General features: G+C 39.2%; 1 protein-coding gene across 1 annotated transcript in view; it reads right to left on the reverse strand.

Annotated features, from left to right (window-relative positions):
• The window catches only part of ITGA9 (integrin subunit alpha 9), a 236,743-nt gene that overhangs the window by 71,469 nt on the left and 139,337 nt on the right, over positions 1-25,937 (reverse strand). The window contains exons 19-21 of the mRNA XM_066557605.1: positions 6,024-6,110; positions 4,726-4,805; positions 1,452-1,541 (exon numbers count right to left, since the gene is read on the reverse strand). Of these exons, the coding sequence (XP_066413702.1) occupies positions 1,452-1,541; positions 4,726-4,805; positions 6,024-6,110 (257 nt within the window). The remainder of the gene's footprint in view (positions 1-1,451; positions 1,542-4,725; positions 4,806-6,023; positions 6,111-25,937) is intronic.

Raw genomic sequence — 25,937 nt, forward strand, 5'->3', positions numbered from 1 at the left:
TGCTTTAAAAAAGTACATTCTGAAGAAGAGAAACAAATTTTTTATTATGTTTTGGCACGCAGTATTCTCTAGGTAATGAACAGAGATCTAAAGACACAGATGAATGCATTCATATCTGTAAAGCTGAATAAAAATCTGTATCAAAGCATCAAGAAACAAGAGTTCAATTTCTAAGGAATTTGTAACAATGAAAGCATCGAAAAACTTCCAGAGCATGCTGCTGAGATTGTACTCTCAATACAGAGATTTTTGTCCTTGCTAGTCATCTTATGAGGTTTGACAGTGCACTTCCTTTCTCTGAGCAGGCTCAAACAAACCTTTTATCCATTCTGACTGCTGTGGTAGTAATTCAGGATTTTATTTCTATCCAACAGGATGAGCTCTATGAGGCAAAACCCAGTCCAGGCCTTGAATGCATTTATTCAGCTTTTCAATCAAATCACATGTCAGTGCAGGTTAACTTTTTTTCTACACATGTAGCATAGTGGTCAAGGGAATATTTGACTTCTAATGATGCCAACCTGCACTGGTCATTTAGACAATACCTGTCATCTGGAGTTTGCCATAGATGAGACACTGACCCTCTGGGGACACTATTGATGAGTTTTTGCTTCCCCAGTTTAGAAATTAATGTCAGCTTTCTCAGTCTACATGAATACTAATTCATCTTTCAGTGACCAGGTCCTCCAATTTCAACTCAAAGAACTGTTTATGCTAAAGAATGACTGACTGTTGAGACTGACCACAAATCTTTCATTCTAGGCTTAAGACTGTGATGCCAAGTGGAAGGGAAGAGCCCCAAGTTCAAAGGCAGGAACTCATACATGTACAGCCTTAGGGAGAGGACACAATGGTTATATGTTATACAAGTATTCCAGTCAAAGGGTGAGAGATGCTCCACAGTTGGTAGTCAGATGCATCACAGACTAGGGAATAGAGGAAATAAGAAAATAAACAGAAGCAGAAGCAAATTCTGTTTGTGTAATTAAACAGAAAGACAAACAGCTAGACTTCACCAATCTCCTTAAAATTCCAGAACATTTGACTGCAACCTTTGGCCTGGTGTCTCTCAACCATTTCCTTAAAGACATGTCCTAAGGAACAAGATGTAGTTTACTTGTTCTTTTTAAATTTAATTTTAAGGTCCCATCATATCTACATCATCACTTGAATTTAAACACAATCAATAAAATACCTACTATAAATGTGATGGTAACTAATTAGCATTATTTAGGAAGTAGTGAAAATGAGGTACAGTCTTGAAATTAATAAAATTTACAGATACTGAATGAGATTGTCTTAATGACCAGAGTCTGGGAAACAAGGAAAAAGCAATAGTCTGGCTACATGTAAACAAAGAGAAGAAGACATTCAGATGTTATTCTTAGGATGATGCTGCTGCTGATTATTATTGTTGTTGTTTTTGTTTTCATTTGGTGATTGATACTTACCCATTGATGGATGAGTCCACCTCATGCATCAGGGGCACAGACAGGATTAAAGTATTATCATGCAGACATTCAGTGCGTTCTAGGTTTCCACTATGTCAGAAAGGAAAAATAAACATACTGCAAATCGACAGCCTTTGTAATATATCACAGTTTCACAGTCACCATCTCTCTGCCTTGTACTCTGAGCCTCTCTATTTGAGTGATATGAGCTCCTTAAGAAAGTTCCCCCAGCCTTGGAGAGGGCACACACAAAAAGCATGAGCTTTGTGGCTGTGACATGAACAGGCTCATAAAAAAAAAAGTATATTGGAACAAGGTGTGAATTCAAATGTCTGTGGGAAACTACAGCAGCCATCATACAAAGTGGAGAGAAACAAGAACATTTAGACTTCCATGCAAGGGCTCATTTTCTCCCAGTTTGACCGCATGTCAGATTGTGAGTATCACACCTCACACAGGGTTTTGACTCACCAAATGAAAAAATGTTTTCAGTGTACCTGCACTGTACTATAGCACCAATTTGCTGCCACTGCAAGCAGTTTTTTGGGCAAGACTCTTGTAGTGAACTGGTCATAACCTCTCAGCAATTCCACCCTCTCCCCCTATTCCTGTACTTAGCTGCCAAAATGAAAGCACTTCTACTTTACATTGTGAAAGGCAGTTGCCAGTCACAACCAAACTGAAGAAAGGAAAAACGTGAGTAATTAGCTTTCATTTAAGTCAGTTTGTTTCAGTGTGAATACTTTATGAAGTCTGGGAAAGGTTCCTGTAATGCATGTCTAGCACAAACCTGCAACTATTCTAATTCTGATGATGAGTCTGCTCATTGGGTGACAGCTCAAAACAACAATCTTGAAAGATATGTTACATGTATTTCCAATTTCTTCAGAAGTATTCTGGAATCACTTTTGTCTTGCAGTTCGTTGGATTTACTCACAAATCAAACTGGCAAAACAAAATATATGATCATATTTATTTGAGGACGGTATCACTGAGGCAACAGCAGGCAATAACAAGTGATACCATGCAGATTATGAGTTGCTCAGATTACAAAAATAGACCCTGCTGGCTACATACATGCTTACCTACAGCTCAGCTTTCTGCAACTGACACATTGCCTACGTCTGCTGATAAAATACGGCTCAGATAGAAAACTGCACAAATTTCACCCCTGGGAAAGAACCCCACTTAATAAAAGCTTTTCCCCTGAATACGCTCACACAAGAGTCCAAAATTGAGACATTTCTCATCCAACACAGTACCGAGATACTATGGTGGCACACAGAATAAGCAAGTAGAATTCTAGACAGGGTTCATGGATATGTTCTTATCTGTTTCAAATGGAGTAAAGGTACTGTCAGAAAAGGAGAACACAACTCAGTGAATCTAGCTCTAGAAAAACAGTTCATACCTGGAAGCAAAGAAAAAGCTTTGTTTTTTTTAAAAAAAAAAGCCAAATAGTGTAAAAGAAATATAATGTGATGTTTAATTCTTTCTCCAATTGTTCCAATACTGAACCAGTCTCTTGTCACAGATTCTACTGCTGAATTTGCAGCTACACAGGACAGGCTCAGGTAGACACTTGAAAGGCAACACTTGCTTTCCCATGACAGCATGACATAGCTTCCCTGACCAGCTATTTCTGTCAGAATAACTCCAGTTCTGTGTGGAAATAATGCCTTCATCTATGGCAGTCTGACTGCAGCACAGGTACTTTCTCTCAATTTCCTTATAACTGACTTTACCTCAGGGCTCCCTGCAAATCTTGTGGTAGAAAGATTTTGTTACACTCATTTGACAGCAAGGGAATTAAGCAATTTGCCTAAAGTCACAGAGGAAATGAGGATAATCAGCACTGAGAACTGCACTACTCTCTTTGGAGGTTCAGCTCAATCCTTCAAAACATAACTATTCTCTCTCAACCTTCTACAATGAGAAACTTTCTCATAACATCTCTAAGCATGCACTCAATGTGTAACAATTACTGTTTTTTTCTTTGCTCATCTAAAGGCACAGACTAGTACTTCTCATTGGTAGGGCACAGAAATATCAGTGAGATTACAGAGGCAAGTTCTGTGCTATCCAAGGTTGGAAAACACTGGTTGTGCACATTTAAAGCACTGCTGACCCATCTCTGCACTAACTGGCATTCACCTAGCAGATAGTGATGTCTCTGACTGAGAAGCATCACAGGGTCATCTGAACACGTGATGAACATCCGATGGAGAATAAAACTTCGCTAACATGCAAGACATGGTGACGTGTCTCACTTTCATTATCTCACACCAGTCCTATGTGCTGCAGGATCTTGTTTCCACCTACAGCTGCTACTGCAGGGGAGGACTATACCTTGTAAGAGCAGTCACTCAGCAACTGCTACATCTTATCTCTCATCTCTATCTTTTTGTAGAGGTGTCATCCCATTTGGGAGGAGAATTCAGACTGAAGATCCTGATTTGGATACATAAGAATATGAATTTGGCTCATTTACACAGTAAACGGGAGGAGGAACTAGTCAAACACCCAACACATCAAAGCAGCAGTTCATGGCCAATGTTAACGCAGCTGCGCATTGGTTCCCATACAGACATTGAAGTGCTTGTTACTGAATCACCCATGCAGTATGCTTCTTCATGGTACATCATCTTAGAAGTCACAAAGCATGTGTCACACCTTTTATCCTGCCCAAGACAAAATGCCTATGCATGCATACTTTGCAACACCCTACTTCAATGCCTACCTGAAGTGCTCTTTGGGAAGTACACTATCTAGATGTTTTCCACAGTCTATCATGGCTCACTGAAGATCCAGAGTGGGGAAAAATAGATACGTGATTTTAGAACCTAACACTGGGATCCTTGACCATCTGATTAAAGCATTTATCTTTTTTGGTTTGCATCCCAGCATGTTTATTTCATTCAAATGCTGGAACAAATGGGTTGGGCTATCTTGTGTTGATCATCAACTGCAGCTGAGGTTGATACATGGTCCAAGAGATAGCCACTGAAACACAAGAGCCTTTCAACTGAGAGAATACAGAATGATCCTTCAGAATGGCAACTGCCTGGCAAAGAAAACCTATGTATGATCCTACCTCATTTTTCAGGAAGCTTTAATACATAGTTCCTCTGCATCACCAAAATACATGCAATTAGCCCCAGTAATTTAACCTAATTTACGTATCTACAGCTAATATAATGTAATTGTCAAACACACGTAATGCACATGGAACAAAGAATATCCAAGTCATCTAGACATATAAGGGTCCCCTTACCTTTGGGCAGTGACAAGGAAGGTAAGCGTTTCTTCCTGCCCAGTCAAATGGCTTGTGTCAAAGATCACATTGAACTCATACTGCGCAAAGAAAAAGCCATATTTAGAGACTCAGCATATTGTTTCAAAATGTATTTATTCTGAAACTTTATTTATATTTTACTGGCCTAATTTTACAAAAGTGGCATATTTTGATATGTGTAAGAGCACTTCTACTGCAAATAACCTTTTAAGTCTTAGTAATTGTGTTTGTCTTCAAATACTATAGAGTTTGGGTTTTCCTTCATTAAGAGAAGACCTTTACTAGAATTGCCATTCAAAGATATTTCTTGAGGAGATCATCTGCCTGGGAATGAGTCTTGCAGAACAGGAGGATCACTACCTGAAACTACGTCTTTATGTTATTTGTTGATTAAGAGATCTTTTGGGGGAATAAAGGCCGCGCCACAGGCCTGCACTTGGAGTCTTGGAGCAAGTGGCTCAAGCTAAAGCAGCATTCAGGACACACATCATAATGGGTGAAAACAGGTGCTAATTTTGAAATAAGAATTTTACTTTGGTGGATTACTTCTCCATGTAATTTTTCTGCCTAACTCCAAAACAGACTTTGGCGAAGTGAAACAGTGTCCAAATCCATTGTAATTTCAATGACATTCTTATATTCTAGATAATATTTTGCTACTGCATGTGTTTTTTTAATTCCATTTAAAATATTTTTTACTTTTTCAAAATAGCACAAAAAAGTCAATTATAAAAACAGAAAACAAAAACTTCTATATTGGGTCAAAGGATACATCAATTCAAATGGAAAGGATTTGCTTTTGAAATGGAAACTTTCTGAAAAATTTCAGACTCATTTTTTTCAAGTCATCCTTAAGTTATTCCTCATTTTCTCACCTTTCTGAGTTGGTCATTTATATAGATCATTTTTGTGGCAGAAAGAACCCATCTGGATTTTTTAATGTGATAGAAGACAAAAAACTCACAGAGGCAACATAAGTAAGACAGAGTCCTTTTCTAATTTTTTGCAGAGGAAATATGTAGGTTTTCTAAAGCTGCAACTTTTGCACCATTTTTCAAAGCCATTTTACTGCAGTGCCCAGAGCACTGTCATTGGCCCTGTCTGGTGGGAAAAAGGATAGCTAGTCTCTGTAACTGTGAAAGACTTGGATATCTGGCTTAGCAAGCTAGAGAAAGTATCAATCACAGACATTTAACAGAGCAGTTGGCTTTCCAGCCACTCTTTGAGACACAGGTAAATGGACCAATATTCTGCAAATGCAAATATCACAAAGTTACCCTAGATTTGGATCTCATGAAAGGAAATCCCACACTGCACTTGAGGAAATCTGACTCCAGTAACTCACAAGCAATGCCCAGCTCCTCCTGCAAGAAAACAAAAAAGACCATGAGATTACATATTTGGGGGAAAAAGAAGATTGCTAAGAAACACCAACATGATAAAACACTATGAAAATTAAATATTTCTCATCATAGCACTGTGTTGTACTTCCTTATTTCCCATTAGTCAGACCAGCATTGGGAAGAAGACAGCTATAAGAACCTTGCTCTAAGAGATAGATCATAAGGAAATACTGTGTGACTAAACACATTCGAGTCAGGGAGTCAGCCCAAATTCTTGGATAACTCAGTTATTCCCTCCTTGTATTAAAAGAAAGCTTTCAAATGATCAAGAATGTAGATTTTCTAAAGTAGTTTTTCCAGGTACCTGTACCACGAGGAGACAACAGTGTTGGGAGACAGTGACCAAACCATGCGATACACAGATGCAGAAGAGAAAGTTAATCTGGTTCTGGTGACATTCAGTGCCCTGATCTCTTGCCCTGGTCCACAAGACGAGTCATGCTGGTATGGATACTAACCTTTAGTGAGACAATGGCATAGATAAAGTAGAGGAATGAGCATGTCCTCATGCTAAACATTGACTGTGGACAGTCAATAATTCAAATGCAAAATGTTAGAACAGCCCTATCCTGCTTGAGTGGTGACTCCACCACAACAGAAATTCTTCTGGTGAAGGGAGTGTTTCATTGCTCCATAAAATAAGTGCCTAGCTCCAGATGAGCACATTCCCATTACAAGATTATCAGGGAACAGTTTAATACTCTGCCACTGTGGACAAGTTCATCTCACTAAACTTTAGGAGTGTGATTCAGCTCTGGAATCTTGCTTTTAAAAGCTTACACAGCAAGTGACTGCTATGTGTTTTACATGTCACTGTTCCCATGGTAGTAAAAGATGTAGAAAACAGTTCAGCAGACCAAATGCAGATGTTTAATTTAGACTGGGCTGGATACCTCTCTAGGCTCTACTGTTGATTATAGCATCACCCGAACTATAGCTATAACACAATGTGTGCTATAACACAAATACCTAAATTTTAGAGATCTCATTCTATAAATTAATTTTATTCCAGACATGCAGCTGACAATCTCTTTGCTACAGAACATAAAATTTCTTTGACCTATTTTCTCTATTTACTGCAGTTTGCAAAGCTCATGCTCATGTACATTTCCTGAGTTACTTCAAATATGCACTTAAAAGTTACATTCTCAGCTGGAACAAGAACGAGTGGAAGGAGCTTCTTGAACCATGCACTTGGGTTATAGGCATCTCCAGGAAATGCCTTTCTGTCTTCCACATTCTGACCTAAGCACAACATTAGTGCTCTACAGATATTTAGCTTCAAAACCATGGTTCAAATCAGGGCACATATTTCTAGAAAATGACAGATCAAATACTATCTTTCTTACCTGACTCGGACAGTATTTCACTGGTTTCATGAGAAGCAAAAATAATGTAAGGAGAAAAATCAGTGCACACCTTGAGATATCTAATGGAGTGACATTACTGCAATACTACTATAATGCCAGAGGAGTGGCCTTCCCATTCAGTTTCTCTATGAATTTGTTTCCTTGCAATCTTTATTAGACTTCCATTTCTGGAAATATGAAAGATGGCACTGCTTAGCAAATCAAATATCTAGCTTCAGTAGTACGGAGCTACCATCCACATATGTGTTAGATTTTCTGCTCAAAAACAAACACAAAATAGTAAAACAAGTGCTTCATGGCAAAACATCCCTTTCACTAGCCTTTTCCTCTCAGGAATCTGGAAGGTTCTCCAGTTTTATGAGAGTGATCGAGAGAACACAAAGTCTGGGCAGCTGCATAAACAAATGAAACATTTCACACCTGTTTGAACCAAAAACATTCTCAGTTCTGGGTCATTCAAATGTCCCTTGCTAACTGGGGCAAACGATGAACTCTCTTCCATCAATGCCTAGCCTGTGGTCTGTCAAGAAGTGTTTCTAATTACATAGCTGTCCAGTATGGTGACAGTGACCAGACAGACCCAAGAAACTGTCTCCTCTCCTCAAGGCCATATCCCTTCAGAGATGTAAAAGACCAGGATAATTGAGAGAACCTTCATACTATTAACAGAAGAAGAGCACTCCTTCTTCATTTTGCACATTGATGCCTTTACAGACCAGACAGCTGGCAGGCAGATGCCCGTGGTTTTATTGCCTGTAAAAGGAAATTACAAGATAATGTTGAATTCACTGGTTTTGCTTATTGTTGCTTGGAAAAGTTTAATGAATGCAGGAAAATTTACTTGAATGACTTTCTGGCTTCATTAGCATACTGTCCAGTTTAATGATTAATATTAATACTACATTACTGAAGTTCAGAGTGGAGAGTATGAAAATGTTATTCTCTGAGAGGGTGGTCAATCAGCAACAGGCTCTCCAGGAAAGTGGTCAGGGCACCAAACCTATCCGAGGTCAGAAAGTATCTGGACAATGCTCTAGGTTATATGGTTTTATTAGGGAGTCCCATGAGGAGCAGGGAGTTGGATTTAGTGATCCCTATGGGTCCCTTCCAACTTGAGTGATTCTAGTCATGGCATACAATAAAACTTTTCAATGCTAGGAAATAGCAGAAATGAGTTTGGCTTCATCATACTGGTTCAGCCTCCCACAAATTTATAAATTAAAGGCTACCCAGAAAACTTTTCCAATGGACTTGTTGCCTTGCTCTGTGATTAAGATGGAGAAGCTCAGCTAATGAGTAAATATTTTGGTTTTCCTTCACTGCTCACTGTTTAGCTTCAGGCTTCAATTTCAGTGTGCTGTTCTGGAGGGAGAGAAAATTCTTTCTTTATGTGTTTTCCTATGGTGGTCAGCTCTCTAAACTCAATTCTCTCAGTGTTCCAGGAGGCTGAATGGTTGGTGCTGTCTTATCTTACAAATAGGGAACAGCAATGGAACTCAAGGCTTACAGAAACTGCAGATACCACTTCTTGCTGATGGATGTTAGGTCATGCTTTTGATGAGGAATGCTTCTCTATGATTATACAGCCCATTTGAAAAACTCAGCTTACTGCATGAGCTTCATAGCAGTTCCTAGTTTGCATAGAAAATATCACCAAAAGGGTTGGCTGTTTCACTTCCAACAAGACAGTGTGAAGCTTTATCTCGAAAACTTTCTTTCTGAAACATTTCAGAGTGTTACATACTCTTAGTCAATCAGATAAATAGTCAGATAATTAGTCAAATAACTATATTATGACTTCATCGCAAATGTTGATCTGGTTATGAGAAATACGAAGCTCAGGCTGGCTCACAGTCTGTCTCAAAGGTCTTTACCACAGAAAAGATAGGTTCTTCATCATTATAACATGAGCAATGAAACACACAAGTTCAAGACATTGAAACTTCCTCAGCCACATCTTGACTTACCATTTTCAAATTAGACCCCATATGGGTTTTTTCCCCAAGTGAGTTTTGCATACCTGGTATGGGATGACTTACTGGCTAGCCAGTACAACCTGACCATTCTCTCTCTCACTTATATCCAACCAAAACCCTCCAATCTTCCTGAGCCTGATCTGGCAGTTCATATAATTATATTTGGGGTTTATTTCTCCCAACATCATTCATTTCTTCCCCAAAGGTAGAACAACTCCTCTGAACTGATGTTGGCCTTGGCACCAATCCAGAGTCACCACTTCACTTCCTCAACTTTCTCCCCACTCATCTCCACCCATGACTGGTTGCAGGTTCCTTGCCTAAAACATCTCCTTATGTAATCTTCCCCAGCCCATTATTTGCCCTTCAACACTGCTACTCCAATACCAGGCTTTTATCTATCTGACAACTCTTCTACCATATTATGACTATCAGCAAAAGCAAACATTCATATAAGTACAGGTAATTTGTGTCATTTTGCATTCACCGTGTTCTCACAGAGAAGGTGTGAATTCAACTATTCTAACATTCATTTATGACCTGTTAGCTCATTGCTTCTCTAAGCGCACAACCTATGAGTAGATACTGCATCTGCAACGTCACTAAAGAGATGCAACAGAACAATACGAAACGTGAAAAGGATATTCCAGATGTGGCTCTCAACAGAAAGTGATATTAATTTGTGAACTTAAGGTAATTTATGTATTGTGTTGAATACTGCTGAATATCTGTGCTAGAGTTCACATCATACTTCTAAAAACTGTTCTGATTACCTGTTATTTCTTAAGGAACTTTTGATTAAAACCACCAATGAAAGGCATTGAACCTTCATTAAGGAATTATTAAAATAATCTGTATATTTTTAAAATGGAAAAAACCTCAAGTTGCTAGAAAATACATTTGCCAGCAGTTTATATTTCTCTTTCCTTAGCTATACTCAAATTAAAGGTCTTTTTATATTGTTGTTTAAACTGAAAAAATCCTCCTCACAAATCTTGGGTACTAGCGCATACATTCCAGAACTGATGAGAAAATGTCCTGGAAGTCTTGTGTTGTTGGCAGAACACTCCTGTTTTGAAGATGTTGAAAATTTACTTAACTTGTTCAGATTTTTTCTTGTGATGCTGCTTGTTTTCCAAGGGATACAAAATCAGAATAACAAGAGTGAATTCCGAGGAACCCTGCATCTGTTGTCAGAGACCACACTCTTGTAACTGCTTTCCTTGTTGTTAGTAGTTTTCTTGTTCTATGGTGCCTGTTTGTGAACCAGTGCACTTAGCATTACAGAGGATCATGAACAGTATCTTCATCCAAGAGGTCTTAAGATAAATTTCCTGAGAAAATATCACAAGAGAGGACTACTTGCACTGTCCACCTCATGCTATGCTAAGTCTCAAAAATTAAGTACTATGCATCTACCTACTATATCCTCTCTGGATAGACTTTATAACTATATAGACTTTATAACTATCCCCACTAGCTATTTGGAAATTCTCTGACCTGCACCAAAGGTAAAGGCACTGGGAAAATTTGCTAAATTTGTACCATGTTTTATTCTCATCACGGATCCTGACTAAAAGGCATACTTATTCCTCAGTAATTTCAATGTGAACTTTTTGTGAGAAGGGATACTTTCCCTAATGAGAATTTAGATGAACATCTGGATGTTTTGTTCCACACAACAGGAAAATTATATAGACCTGCATTTTAAGACCTTCTTACTTTTGGGAGATATCACAAAACATATGTCTGCTCACAGCTAGTAATCTGCTTTCTACATACCTGGCTTGCAAAGCTGGGTAGAACAAACATATCAGGACCCTAAAATAAAGACTCATCTCTTTGATAATGTTTGAAATGATTCCTTCAAATCACTCTTCATGATCTTGGTCTAAGCCCTTCAGTTGTGCTATCAACAGCTCATGGGTTTCTCATTTGTTTGGAAAGCAAAATTTTTATTTTGCTCCTACTTACCTCTCCCTGCCTCCACTGAGGTGTTAAGGATATAAAGATGTACCAATTAACTTAACAGCCACCTCCTGAACATACTAATGTACTTTCTTTCCACAGCAATTGAGGTAAAAAAGAATGTGGTGAGAGTTATCCACATATGTAGTCCAATTAGGGATGCCTGAGCTCATAAAAGACTGGGGATTTTTTTTCAAATAAAAGGTCTGGCTCTGACTGTTTCCTTATGATTGACAACAAGTACAGCTCAGAGTAATTTAATCGTGGAGGGCCCCTCATGCACATACAGCTTAGTTGTTCTAATACAAAATTCCAGAGATACCACACTTTCCTCTAAAATAGTGCTTTGTAGGATATTTTAAAACTGCAAGAACACAAAGAGGATTAGTGGTATTACTGACTGGGATCCCACTGGCACTATGCAAGAATTCAAGATCATCTGAAATCACTGAAATGGTGTGTCTGATCTACCTCAGATACTTCATAGAATTTGCTCTGATTATCATCCTCGAAAGCCCTTTAAGCCTCTCTTTTCTTCAGATAACTAGCAGTCTGATGTCTGCTTTGTGTTTTTGTCAGCAGTATTCTCTGGTAACTGAGCAGACAGTATTTCCTCCATGTTTCTGGGCTGGACCTTGCCAGCACAGTCCTTCCCCAACTCCAATCCACAGCCAACGCCAAAGGCAACAGAAATTCACTTTTGCTTGGAAATCTCAGTATCTCACAAACTGAGCTTGCAGCTTTGGGGTTTGGTTTTTCTTCTTTTGCTCATCTGTTTCACGAGTTTCAAATGCACTAAGCCTTCAAAAAACAACTGCCATCAGTACCCGACTCTCTCAGCACTTCACAACCCATGGATTGGACAGGGGGGAAGCACAGGGAGAGCTGTGCACAGTGTCAGGATGCACTGCTTCTCTGAGGCCAGCTTCTTAGGCAGTGGAGATAGTACTCAGTGGTGGCATCAGGCCACCTGGAAAAGCCACAGTGTCTCTAGTAAGCAGTGAGTATATATTGCAAGCTGGGGAAAAAAATCATCCTGTTACTGATAGTAACTCTGAAGATAGACTGCAGTAGTTAGCACAGGTGGCTGTAGCTGATAAAGCAGTCATGGGTCTAGGAAATATTTTCATATGAATTTCAAGGAGTTTCTCTCAGAGTGAAAATCCCATGAGTTCTGTTCCACTTCATGGAAATATAGTTTACTTGGCAACTTCAAGCAAGCACTTTGTGGTTAGAAGCTCTTCTGTGTATAACTCTCCACTTGCCAAAGCAAAGTGGGTGACAGAATCATTCAAAAGGAGGAAAAAGATGTTCATGATGGAAAGAAATTAAGATGGCTTTACTATTTTAACATAACAGCTCTGGATCTCAAGCTTCAAACATTTATTCCCTTGTAAGTAATTTCCAAACACAGGTGGAATGCAAGTAACAATGTGAATCATATGAAGGCCAAGTCAATGATAAACCCGTATCAATAGCAACTATAATTTAATATAGTTAAACGTTACCTGATAGAAAAAATATTACAGAGAGGGAGTTATAGACTCAATACAGACTTGCTTATCAAGACCTTGTAATGAAACTAGCATTTATCTAACCTCTTGAATGCAATGATTAAAGAATATTGGATATCACGTCAAATTATACAATGGAATAAAAGTATAATTTGTGTGTACCATAAAGGTCTGTTTTAAAGATGTCACAGGGACTGAAGGTCTTCCTTTATTTTTAACACATAGATATTCTCCTAACAAGCCACATCAAGAAATATGAATGTCTATACTATAAATTCTGTGAACTGCTGTTTCACCAGTTGACCCTTGCCATCTGAATGCTTAACGAGTAAGCAAAACTACATACCTGAGTATGCTGACATTCACATAACCAAATCTTCATATGAAGATATGGGGCAGTGGGGCATCTGGATCTGTATACTAATAATAAATTGATCCTTTGATTCATCACCAGAAAATAAACTTGAAAGGAGGCTGGGGAACCACAACAGTTGTTTCATAAAAAGAACTAGAGAGGAGAATGAAGTTTCCTTTGGCATTAGGGAGAAATTTCCTGCCCTATTCCATGATCTCAGTAGTAAATGCTGTAGGCACATCCCACTCTGAAACCCAGCAACCCTGACTTGAAACATCTTGGATTTGCTCCTTATTTTGAGAAAATGGCTATTTCTGTATGATTAATTAAAGCCTCTTACCTCTCCTTCTCATCCCTGGATGGAACCTATTTTATAGATATCTTACTGATCCCGGCCAACACAGCAAATATTTGAGTAAAAAGGGAAAGACAAAAACTTTTCTATTTACTAGATACTTCCAACTGTCTCTCACTCACAAACTTTTATCTTAACTTGTGAAAAGCTATTGCAGCAAATTTTTAAAGCATAGCACCTCAGAAGCTGAAGAGACAGCATAAATTGTTCATTCAGCTCAAGTGATTAAGCCCCAAAACAATTTTCAGAAACAGTCAACAAAACCAATCATTATTTTTGTTCCTCCTATCTTTCAAGGGATGTGCCGGAACTGCACATGGGGTGGATGTGGTGCATGTGGTGGAACTGTAAGGAGAAATGGGGATCTGGTGCCACAGTGAGAAGCTCCTGCCACACTCTCATTTTAACAGACCAATTAGACGTACATTGACTTTCACTGTACTACGCAGCTAAGTATTTCTTTTTTCTGCTTGCTGAGAACTGCTGAACTTAATTTTTTGAAGAAAACAATACAGGAAACATCACCAAGATACATTGTCCCCATAGAGCTGTTAGGTCAGCTGACTCTCATTTACTGTGAGGATGGCCACATTTCAACTATGCTGTTTGGCCAGGATTGACTCTATGACCCATTCCCATATGTGTTAATGTACAGCTACACATTTCTCCACTATGGAAAGTACTTAGAATCATAGAATCATAGAACCATTAAGTTTGAAAAAGACCTCTGATATAATCAAGTCCAACCTTTGGTCAAAAAGCCATCTGGTTGACTAGACATATTAATAAGTGCCACATCCAGCTGTTTCTTGAACATCTGCAGGGATGGTCATTCTACCACCTCCCTAGACAGTCCATTCTAATGTTTAACAGCTGTGAAGAAATTCTTCCTGATGTCCAACCTGAACCTTCTCTGGCACAGCTTGAGGCATTTCCTCCCATCCTGTTGCTGATCTCCTGAGAGAAGAGTCCAACCCTCACCTCCTTCCAGGTAGTTGTAGAGCGTAATAGGGTCACCCCTGAGACTCCTTCTCTCCAGACTAAACAACCACAGCTCGCTCAGCCACCTTTCATAAAATGTGCTCCAGACCCTTCAAACAGCTTTGTTACCCTTCTCTGGACATGCCCTTTCTTGTAATGAGGGGCCCAGAAATGGACACGATTTGAGATGTGGCCTCAGCAATGCTGAGTACAGGAGGACAATCACTTTCCTGGTCCTGCTGGCCAAATTTTCCCAGGATAGCTCAGGATGCCATTGGCTTTTTTGGTCACCTGAGGACACACTGGCTCATGTTCAGATGCTGTCAAACCAGCACCCACTGCCCATTTTCCTCTGGGCAGTTTTCCAGCCACTCTTCCCCCAGCCTGTAGTGATGCATGGGGTTGTTGTGACCCAAGGAAAGAACTTGGATCTTGATGTCAGCCCATCAATCCAGCCTGTCCAGAACCCTATGAAAATCCTTCCTACTCTCCAGCACATCAAAACTCCCTCCTAATCTGGTGTCATCCACAAATTTACTGAGGGTGCACTTATCCTAGGTTACAATATTCTATTCTCATCTTCAAGAGCTGCTGAAGCCAGGAGGGGCATCGTTTTTCCTTATCTCCTGTTAATGAGCCCATCAATGTCTTGCCTCATGACTCAGAGATAACTCCCTCTGGAAGCCATTTCTGTTCAAGGGGAAATCAAGGACCCACAGCCTGATTCAGAATGATTTCAGCCCATTGTGAGATGCTCTGCCCGGGGGGGAGGAGCTAAGCATCCCCACCTGGATATAATCTGGGTTTTGGGACACAACTAGCAGCCCTTACCCACTGGTTTCAGAGGACAAGAGCTACCAGATCTTTTCTACAGGATCACCACTTCAACAAGACCATTTCATCTGGACTGCTACCACCACCCTAACTAGCAGGGTGTCAGGTTGTATTCTGACACTGTCAGTGGTTTTTCTTTTGTATTATTGCATGTAATTTTTTTCCCTTTTCCTAATGAATTGTATTTCTGACTTGGAGTCTCTTGCTGGTTTTGCTTTCAAACCAGAATAGCACTCAAATCCCCTCATCCAGATCATCACACTGATCAGGACAGGTCCCAGTATTGAGATCTGGGGACCACTAATGACTGGCCACCAACCAGATGTGCCACCACTGACCACCAAGAAAACGGATACTTATGAACAGAATGGGAAAAATCCATGATCCACATAAACCAAAGCACGACAAAAAGGCAGTATCTTATCGTCACTTAGTAATGTACTATCAGTTTCCCAATCAAGACAAAACCTTTGTTCATAAAACTTTGGAGACATGCCTTTTAAAAGCATTGCACTGGCTAGCAAATACACCAATATAGTACCAAGCATAAGAAAACTTCTATGTGCTAAACCATGTCCTCCAAGTTCCACATATAAAAACACAGTAAAATGAAAACTAAGGGAAAAATCAGTTTGACTCCACAATGACATATTTAAAAAGCAATCATATGAACTAGTACACAAAGTATCTCTGACACACATTAGGCTAATTTCTTAAGTAATTGAGACTGTACTATTCCCACAAAAAGGCTTTTCTCTATAAAACTGCAGAAAATTTGTTTGATTAAATGCCTGTTCAGACATAATCTAATTATCTAGAAAACTTAAGACTCAAGAATAAGAATGTGCAGAATTATACACTGTTCCTGTATTCTTCATACCCTGACATGTATATCCAAAATATATATGCTGTTGAAATCTGTCAAATGTATTGCATTTGATTACATCTTTATTTGAAGGAATTGTGGATGAACGTGTATTTTTTTAATCTTCATTATTCCCTCATTATCCGTGCATAGGATTATTATGATAAGTTTAATAACAAGAGTGCATTCTTGTCTGCATGAGTCCATGCTCTCCAAAAACCCAGGGAAGAATCAGACAAGGAAATCATTGGGAGAAGAAAGGGCTCTGGGGTAAGCTTTCCTTCATCTCATTTCACATGTAAATATATGTATACATCTATACATATATCACACATATGTATTTCACACTATTAAATTGTGGCTGCATGCACTATTAACACAGATATTGTTTTTTAATTATTACAGAGATATACTCTAGTGGTTTGATACTGTCTGGATGCCAGGTGCTCACCAAAGACACTATATCACTACCCTCCTCAAGAGGCCAAGGGAGAGAAAATACAACATACGGTTGATGTCTTGAATAAGAACTGGGAAAGATCACTCATTGATAACCATCACCAGCAAAACAGACTCAATTGTAGGGAAATTATCGAGTGGGGAAGTCAGTTGAATTTACTACCAATCAAAATCGGAGAAGGATAATGAGAAGTAAAACAAATCTTAAAAAACCTTCTCTCTACCCTTCCCTCCTTGCTGGGCTCAAGCTCCTGCTCTCCGAGCAGCACAGGGAGATGGGGAATGAGAGTTATGGTCAGCTCATCACATGCTGTTTCTGCTGTTGTGTCCTGTTTCATGCCTTAAGTTTTAGCTTTCATATTTTCCAGATTCTGGACTGCATTAGTATATAACTCTGAACTTTATATAAAGTGTTAGCAAGTTTTCTTCACAGTTTAGTTAGACTAAACAATCCTTTTCCAGCCCGAGAACCAAGGACACCATTGCAGCTTCAGGCCCAAAAACTATAAACAGTGAATTGAGGAGAGCAATCTGGGAGGATGGGACTTCATAATATGAAGCTGTAAATGGACAATTAACCCCAATACATAAATGGACCAAAACTTATAGAAGTGTGAAAACGTGTGACCTGTCGTCCATCTTGGGTGTAGCCATGGCCAAGCTCTTGTACTGCCCAAGGTGTATCCTTTGAAGGCCTTCTTAATAAATACCTACTTTAATCCTTTAACACTGTCTAGCCTCTGTTCTAGGTAGCCTCTCAAGGCATCATGCTCAGGGAAAGAAGTCCTTCCCCTGCTTCAGGATGGGATTCCTTCTACAGGAGAATGTTCTCTATGAAGTTCTCCAACATGAGTCCTTCTCATGGGCTACAGTTCTTCACCAACTGCTCCAGCATGGGTCCCTTCCACTGTGTGCAGTCCTTCAAAATGTCTGCTACAATTGTGGGTCCCCCACAGGGTCACAAGTCCTGCTCTAGTGTGGGCTCCTTTCTCCATGGGTCTGCAGATCCCTGGCAGGAGACTGCCCAAGTATGGGTTTCCTATGAGGTCACAGCCATTTGGGCATCCACTTGCTCCAGTGTGGGGCACAACTGCTTCACCGTGGGCTGCACAGAAATCTCAGCTCTGGCACCTAGAGCACTTCTTGTCCCTCCTTCTCCACGCATTTTGGTGTCTGCAGAGTTGCTCCTCTCACATGTTCTCACTCTTCTCTGGCCACAATTACTTCTGCATGATGATTTTTTTCCTGCTTAAATATCTTATCACAGATGTGTTACCACCATCTCAGACTGCCTTGGCCTTGACCAGCAGCGGGTCTGTCATGGAATCGACTTACATCCAGCAGCTTCTTTGAGAAACCACACCTATAGCCCTCCCTGCTACCATGCAAATCCAATAGTTATACACATTTCTATTCGACAACAAAAACATATTTTTAAAACATACTGTTCCAAAAATTAAAAACAGGAAACAAAAGGCAGAAATCAAACAAATTAACCAATTTTTTTTTCTAGTGGTACTTGTGAAAGCATGCATAATATATGCCCAGATATACTCTAAGACGAACTTCTGTGTATAAGGCTTCAGTTATAATGAATATTGGTGTATTCAACTGCAACACAGCTATTGACTCTTAGTGTTACAATGAAATGCCTAAATTCACAATGAGTTCAGGAAATAAATTCAAGTATCATCAATTACACAAAGTTTGAAAAAGTAAACTAAAACCCTTACAAATAATTTAACACATCCCCCCAAACTCAAATACACTAAACCCAAATACATAATGAGGAATACAATCAATAAAATCAAGCCTTACCCTACCCTTCTGTCCTTTCCATCCTTCACTGGTAGTAATTTTCAAGTGTAAAGAATAACATTAAGATAATAACAATGATAATGAGTTTGGCACTGGACATTTTCCTGGAATTTGTAAATCTTAGCTCAACATAAAATTCCCCAGCAACCAAAGCCAAACCTGAAATCCCAGGAAATGCCTCCTTAAAACACACATATGTTTGGGGATTTTGGTCTTCCTCTTTCAGAAACTCAGAGACAGTGCGCATCAGGATATCTTCCCCAAAATCCCTTCTAACATCATGAGTACCTTGAAAACTAGGGACAATGCTGAAATGTAAAAGTATAACCCCTTACCTACTGCACTTGGATATTGAAACAGACTTATTTAAAATATATTTTTCTTTCTTTAAAATAAAATTTTAGCAGATCATTTGTAAGGCTTTATGATACTACCTCTATGAAGTACCACACTACTTCATAGAGCAGTTTTTTAATGCACTTCTCCTTTTCCCTTGCTTAGTGAAATTCACCATGTCTGCAGATTGTTATGGCCAGAAGTCATGTGCAGGATTTCTGGCCTCCTCCCAAAGGTAGGCTGCAAAAGCCTGCCATCTAGGAATGTGCCTGGCTCAACATCCCCGGCAGCTTGCCTGGGTGGGGGGGTCCACAGTGAAGAGGTGGTCTCCTGCTCACCCCCAGAACCTGCAATGAAGCCCGCTGAAATACTTCTCACTCTTCCCTCCTGCTGTGCTCAATGTCTCTGGTTTTGACGAAATGCCACAGGAAGCTCCCTCTCAAAAAAACCAAAAACCACAAACCAAAACTGGATTTGGGGCCTCCTTCAGATGGGGTTTAACATGCCTGCTTCTGCTAACAGGAAGACAGATATAAAACCCACTGACAGGAAAGTTTGTGATTTTGTAAGCAGCACTTTGATTTTTAGCTAAAAACTTTTCACAACCTTACTCATGTTTTTGACTGTGTAGCTGGTTTTTTTTAGTCTTTCTACAGCAACACTGTCATTGACTTCAGAGAGTCTATACCTGAAGTATGACACATGATCATGTCTTGTGTTTAATAAAATTAAAGAGGGTTTGGGTTTTATCTTATCAGCTTCACAGGAGAAAACTAAACTACTAGGTGAAAGAGAACAACTGACACTACTTCCAGCCACTACAGAAGACCATGACTACAACATTCTAAAGGACTAAGCAATGCAAATAAGTATAAATATATATACACATATATATTATCTGTGTAATATACATGTTCATATATACTGCAAAGATAGATATATATATTTGTTTACAATTCTATTGGATTTTACACCAGGGATGTCATTTATCTTCTGACAGCATCGCAGATGCCTATTAAAAAAGTGACCAACAGAAATTCCTGCCTAAACGGAATTGACCTTTCACACCAGAAACTCAACAAACTTAAAGCTTCAAATAACAACAAAAATAACCCCCTATTTCTTGCTATAATGAAAGCCACGTAAAGCTGTGCAAATTAGTTCTTATTTAGGCCTTTTGCACAGGATGCCAAAGTCCAGACAATTTTAAGCCTCACCCTAAGAACATAGGAGATGAACCCTGCCGCACAGATTTTTCACCTCAAACATTGGCAAGTCTTTGTCCATTGAGTTTAAGAGCAAAACATGATAATGAAATGAGACACTGGGGACAGCATAACCTTTAAATAAGCATATCCAAGATAAGCATATTGAGTTCACTATATACTGGGCTCTATCTTCTGTGAAGGGTTTTTACCTTTCTCCTAGTAATGCAGTTTATCAAAATAATAGTCTAGATAGGGGTGGCTGGATTGGAACAACAGAGGCAGCTAAACTGCTTTGCCAAAGCCTTCTCCCATGACTTGGTACTGCTGGCTCCCAGCTCTGTGCAGCTCCTGAAAATGTGCAGGGAGAAGCAGCTTGGCTGGTGAACTATGGGCCACTCAGAGACTGAAACACAGTGAACAGCTCCTGCCTGTGGCTCATGAAGCCCTTCTCCACCTCATTGAAGAAGTCTCCTAAGTTAACTGCTTTGACTCTCATTTTCCCTACCTCACCTGAATGGAAACCAGGACCTCTGCTGATGTCCAGACATGGAGAAATGCCACATTGCATGGTACACCTTTTCAGTATGATGATCTACACCAGCATATGGGTCAGGATTCACTGTAAATGGTCTTTGCTATAGCACAGACTGCCTTCTAAACCCTCACAAAAAGTACATCTCACATGACTGTATTCATCCACAGAGCTGTTCTTCCTTTAGAAAATCATTCCCCTGGCAGACCTGTGAGAAGGGCAGAACCAGGCAATCACATAAAACCTCCCTTAATAATCTGAGCCACACAAAGCATCCCAGGATCTTCCTCAAAACCACTATGTATGTATATATATATATATATATATATATATATATATATATATATATATATATATATATATATATATATATGATCATAGATTCATCAAAGTTGGAAAAGATGTCCAAGATAAACAGTCAAATTAAAAATCATTATGAGCTACTTTCAGGACAAACACTTTCTTACACTGTGCAACCCAAAGCACAGCCCTACATTATCAGCATAAAACTTCTCAATGTATGTAAAAATCAAACTCACACAGGTTCTTCCAACTCTGAGCAAGATTTAATGTCCTATAAAATCACTAAACACCTTCCAATCAGAATTATTCCAAAAGACTTGAGGATTTTTCATTCTATTAATGAAAGGTGGTTTTTTTTTTGAGAAAAAAATAAAGCAATAAAAAATTATTTATATATCTATATTTATATCTCTAGATATGCAAACCCCACATATGCCCCAAATATCAATATCTCAGATCTACATGGATAAATCATAGTATAAGAGAAAAATTTAAAAGGCTCAAATTGCTACTAACTACATGAATAAACCAAATCTACAATGCTCATTCCCTGATGATAGGAATGATACAAGAATCCCGAGTGGAAAGTTTGGATCAACAGTCTAGCCTTCAATTCCTGCCTGCTGTGAGTAGGGGTATATTACATAACACAGCCCCTGACCTGAAAAAGCACTGCTCTTTACTTATCCCTAGGGAGTTAGAAAAGTTGTGGGTTTCTTTGAGCATTCACAGAAAAAGAAAATTAAAATAAACAATGAAGTCTAACAACTTGAGCTGCACCCATTTTTTTCTTCATAGTTAAGAAAGTGGACAATTCTACACCAGGGATACAAAACATTTTGGTCCACTCTGGAGCAATAGTTGACCATTAGATTTGCAAAACTAGAGGCAACATAGGGCATGGCTACTGTCACACTACTCATATTCCCAAGACTGGGCAATAAAAGCTTTTGCTTTCCTGGCAAACGGTTCAAATCTCTTAATGTAAGTGATATATAACTTGGGCAATCTTTCAGATGCACTTGTTCAAGGGGTCAGAGCTTCCATGCTACTTGGCAACACTGATCCTCTGTCGGAGTGGTTTACAGGAGCTAGTCGAACACACTACATGCAAAACCAGCAGCATTAAATCAGAACACCTACTTATTAAAATAAAGATTTCTGCTAGCAAGCTTTAAAAGGTTTCTGCTAACAAGTTAGATGTGAATTGAGACAGATCATGTTAACTCATTCGCCAGAGGATCCCGATGCAAAATTGATTTTTGCTTTTATATATTCTTCACATGTACTTGTAGCTCTGTAGCCTATTATTGTATAACTAAATAGATTCCTAGCTAGTATTTTAACTGCTCTGCTAGATGGAAAGACAAAACACATTCCTAGGTCCCAATCCTATTTTTGCTTCTCCTGAGAACCAAGGTCGAGCGTCACTTTCCCATAAACAACTAATGAGGAAGGGGGGCTTTAAAAGTGCATTGAACCAAAAGGGGAAATTACCTTATCACTTGTGTCTCTAACTGGGAATTCTTGTCAATTATGCTAATTTGCTAAACTTATAAAACTGTACTCACTTTATGTCATGGGTGTATCTTCAGCACACTTCAGTATCTTGTGCACTTGAGGGGATCCTTTAAAAAGTTAGGTGCATTTTATCACCTAACCATGATTTTAGGGCTCAGAAAAAGGCATCAACCCAAAGGGGCAGCAACTGCTAGAAAAACAGGTATAATGAATACCCAGGACCTAAATTTTCTTCCAGCAGCCCAAAAGGGAGCTTGTATCTTTGTTTTTTGTGTCCTGTCTTCTCCATGCCAGACTTAAGGCTCTGGGACTAAGTTTGATCAATGTGGGAATCAGGAGCAAAAGAATTCCAATTTGGAAAAAGTTAAACTCTGCCTTCATCTGCAGTCCTCCTGGACAATCCTAGTCAAGAGATGCCAGCAAGAGTTCTGGGAATGAGGAAGAAGAGTGAGTTCTTATCCAAACTGCATGACCTCCCTAGTAACATAGAGAGTATCCAGACCCCATAAGCAGCATGACTATGGTTATCAGCAATATTCATACTCCACAACAGTGTTTCAGGTACATGCTTACAAAGGAATCGTGGGCAACTACTACATCCAAAGAAACCATAACCTCACTGTTAACCCTGCCCTGGTCTGGCCCTGCTAACTTCACTCACCTGTTGCTTAGCAAAAGCTATTGTGAGAAGCAGCAGGTATGTTACACACAGCTGGTTTTGGATACTGGAAGGATGTCTGAAATGTAGGAACAATCTACATCAGGGAATGACGTTCAGCAATGGAATCTCCTGACCTACTCTCTCCAAAACCAATGCTGGGTTAGCTGAGAGATTCCTATCAGCTCTTGCAGGAAAGGGAGACATTAATGCTATACACTCTCTTACTGTTACTATAGTAAATACGCTTGGTTTATACTATTGCTATAAAATCTCATGCCATAGCTGAGCTCATTTAATAGAGACATGGCTCTGCCGTACACATTTACTGTCACTGCCAGCAAGCTTACAATGCTATTTCTGCAACTGTACTGGAAATATCCCCCTGCACTGAGCAGCAGCTAATAATGGTTAGCAAAGTGCCTATTGCTGACATACATCTTCAGCAAAACAACACAAGCCAGGAGGTAATTCCAGCAGAAGTAAAATGGTGCAGAAATTAGTAGCAATAGCTTTGTATTATTTTTCCAGACTCAGCACACTGCAACACTGCATTCTCTGATAGGAAAGTCGTATCAGCTCTGTTAGGTGGACTTTTCAGACTCTGAAATAGAATGCTTTCCTAAAGCTGAATTAAATTTAAGGAAGAATAAATTTACAGACGAAAAAAAGTATTTTAAAATCTACTCCACACAGAAGAGAGGACTAAGATTTCTTTGCCAACACAGTAAAGAAAAAGTCTAAGCACGCAGGTGAAGTGTCTTTCTTGCTTTCTATTTTTTCTAAAGAACACATATTTCAAAAGTAACACTTTTCTCAGTGGACACATTTTGAAATTTACTGCAGTGCTGTACTCTATGCACCTGTAAAATAACCCCTATCTCATAGAGTGAGGTCTTGAAATGTTGCACAGGAATTGTACCCATAGGACCACAGAGGAATGAGAAGTCAGCCCATGCCACATACTGTGCCTCTTCTGAGAAGAACTATCTGACAAGAGTAATGTAAAGAAAAGGCTGGGTTTCATCCATGAAATTGAGAGGACTGACTACAGCATAATAGGAAAAAATCAGATAGTGGAATAGGTGGAGTCTCCCAAATATCAATCAGCAAATGCTTTTTCAACTTGCAGAGATACAGCAAAGCCTGGAATATCAGGTTGGAAGGGACCTCAAAGACCATCTGGTCCAACCTTTCTAGGGAAAAGCACAGTCTAAACAAGATGGCCCAGCACCCTGTCCAGCTGAATCTTAAAAGCATCCACCACTGGGGAATCCACCATTTCCCTGGTGAAATTATTCTAGTGGACAACTGATCTTTAGGTGGTGTCTCTATTTACAAAGTATGAAATCTCAATCTTCAGGAAGGGAAGAGGGGCTAGCATACTCAGACTCTTCAGGGAACAGTACCATCATCATCCCTGAACTAGGCCACCCCATTGCTTTTCAAACACAAGATGTGGTATTTTGTCTCAGGAACTCTGTTGAAAAATAACAGCATTAAACTTTTGCACTGTCAGTCTCATTGTAACCAATCCACAGAAAGAAACAAAAATGCACTGGATCCACTACAAGTGTCCCCAGTGGAATGATAGAAAAAACACACAGGGAACTTACAACATCTTGAACAGACTCCAGAGATAGGTTAAAAAAGCCTACTACATGATCATCATTCTCAGAGTCACCTTGCAGAGAAACAATCAAGCAACCACATGAAAGATCTCATTCAATTTCACTTCAGCACTATTTATTAAAAGGCAGATGATACTCAATGCTTCCTACCACACAAAGCTCTTTGATTCCAAAATTGCTCCACTAAGGAAAAACTCTAGGTGCTGTCTTTTTTTTATTCTGGCTTAATGTTCTGGATTTTTGCTTGGACAATATTCAACAAGAAACAAAATCTGCATAGATGTCAAAGGATGGGAGTAGGCTGTGAGACATGGAAACTGATATTTTACCCAAAAAAACCTCACAAAGAGCTTAGGGAAAATATAACACTATAATTGATGCTATGAGATCATTATCCAGTTTCTCACCTGAAAAAAATATGAGGCCAGTGATATATTATTTTGACCAAAAGCAAAAGCTGAATGAGACAAAGGAAAATAGCCTAACATAATCCTTTAACTTGGTTTTCCAAAATTGTTACTGAAATAATGAAATAAATACTTTTAAAAAAACTCAAACCCTATGAAATTTATCATAAGAACATTGGACAACAGAACAGCAGGAATAATAGCAGACTATACTTTGATGCTGTTTGCAAGACCTGAGGAAGATGTATGCAGTACTTTTTTTAAAGAAATACTAGCTTCTCTTAGAAGAAAATACACTGAGTAGTGAGATAATATTAGAATGTTAGCTGCTTCCAGAAACTGCTCCTTCTGTGCAGCACTCAGCACAGATGTTTTCAAGTCTTCTATAAACCTAAGCTGAAGGCAAAATATCACCGGAAACAACATAGCTTCTTTCCTCACAATGTTGGCCAAGGAAAATGATGAAGGTAATTGGTATTCCAGTTACTTGGTATGTGCAAAATATGCAAAAAAGAAAAAGGATGACAACAATCTTTTAAAAGAACAGGCATCAAGCTTTGTTTCTTTTCTAGTGGAAAGGAATGGAAACCCTCTCACTGACGTCAATGAGAACTGGGCCAGACCCTGAAAGTCTTCCCATAAAACTTTCACCATGGAGAAGTTGTACATTGGCATAGGCAATTCTAATTTATCCCCT

Source organism: Molothrus aeneus, chromosome 1, assembly GCF_037042795.1.
Source record: "Molothrus aeneus isolate 106 chromosome 1, BPBGC_Maene_1.0, whole genome shotgun sequence".
NCBI classification, from domain to species: domain Eukaryota; kingdom Metazoa; phylum Chordata; class Aves; order Passeriformes; family Icteridae; genus Molothrus; species Molothrus aeneus.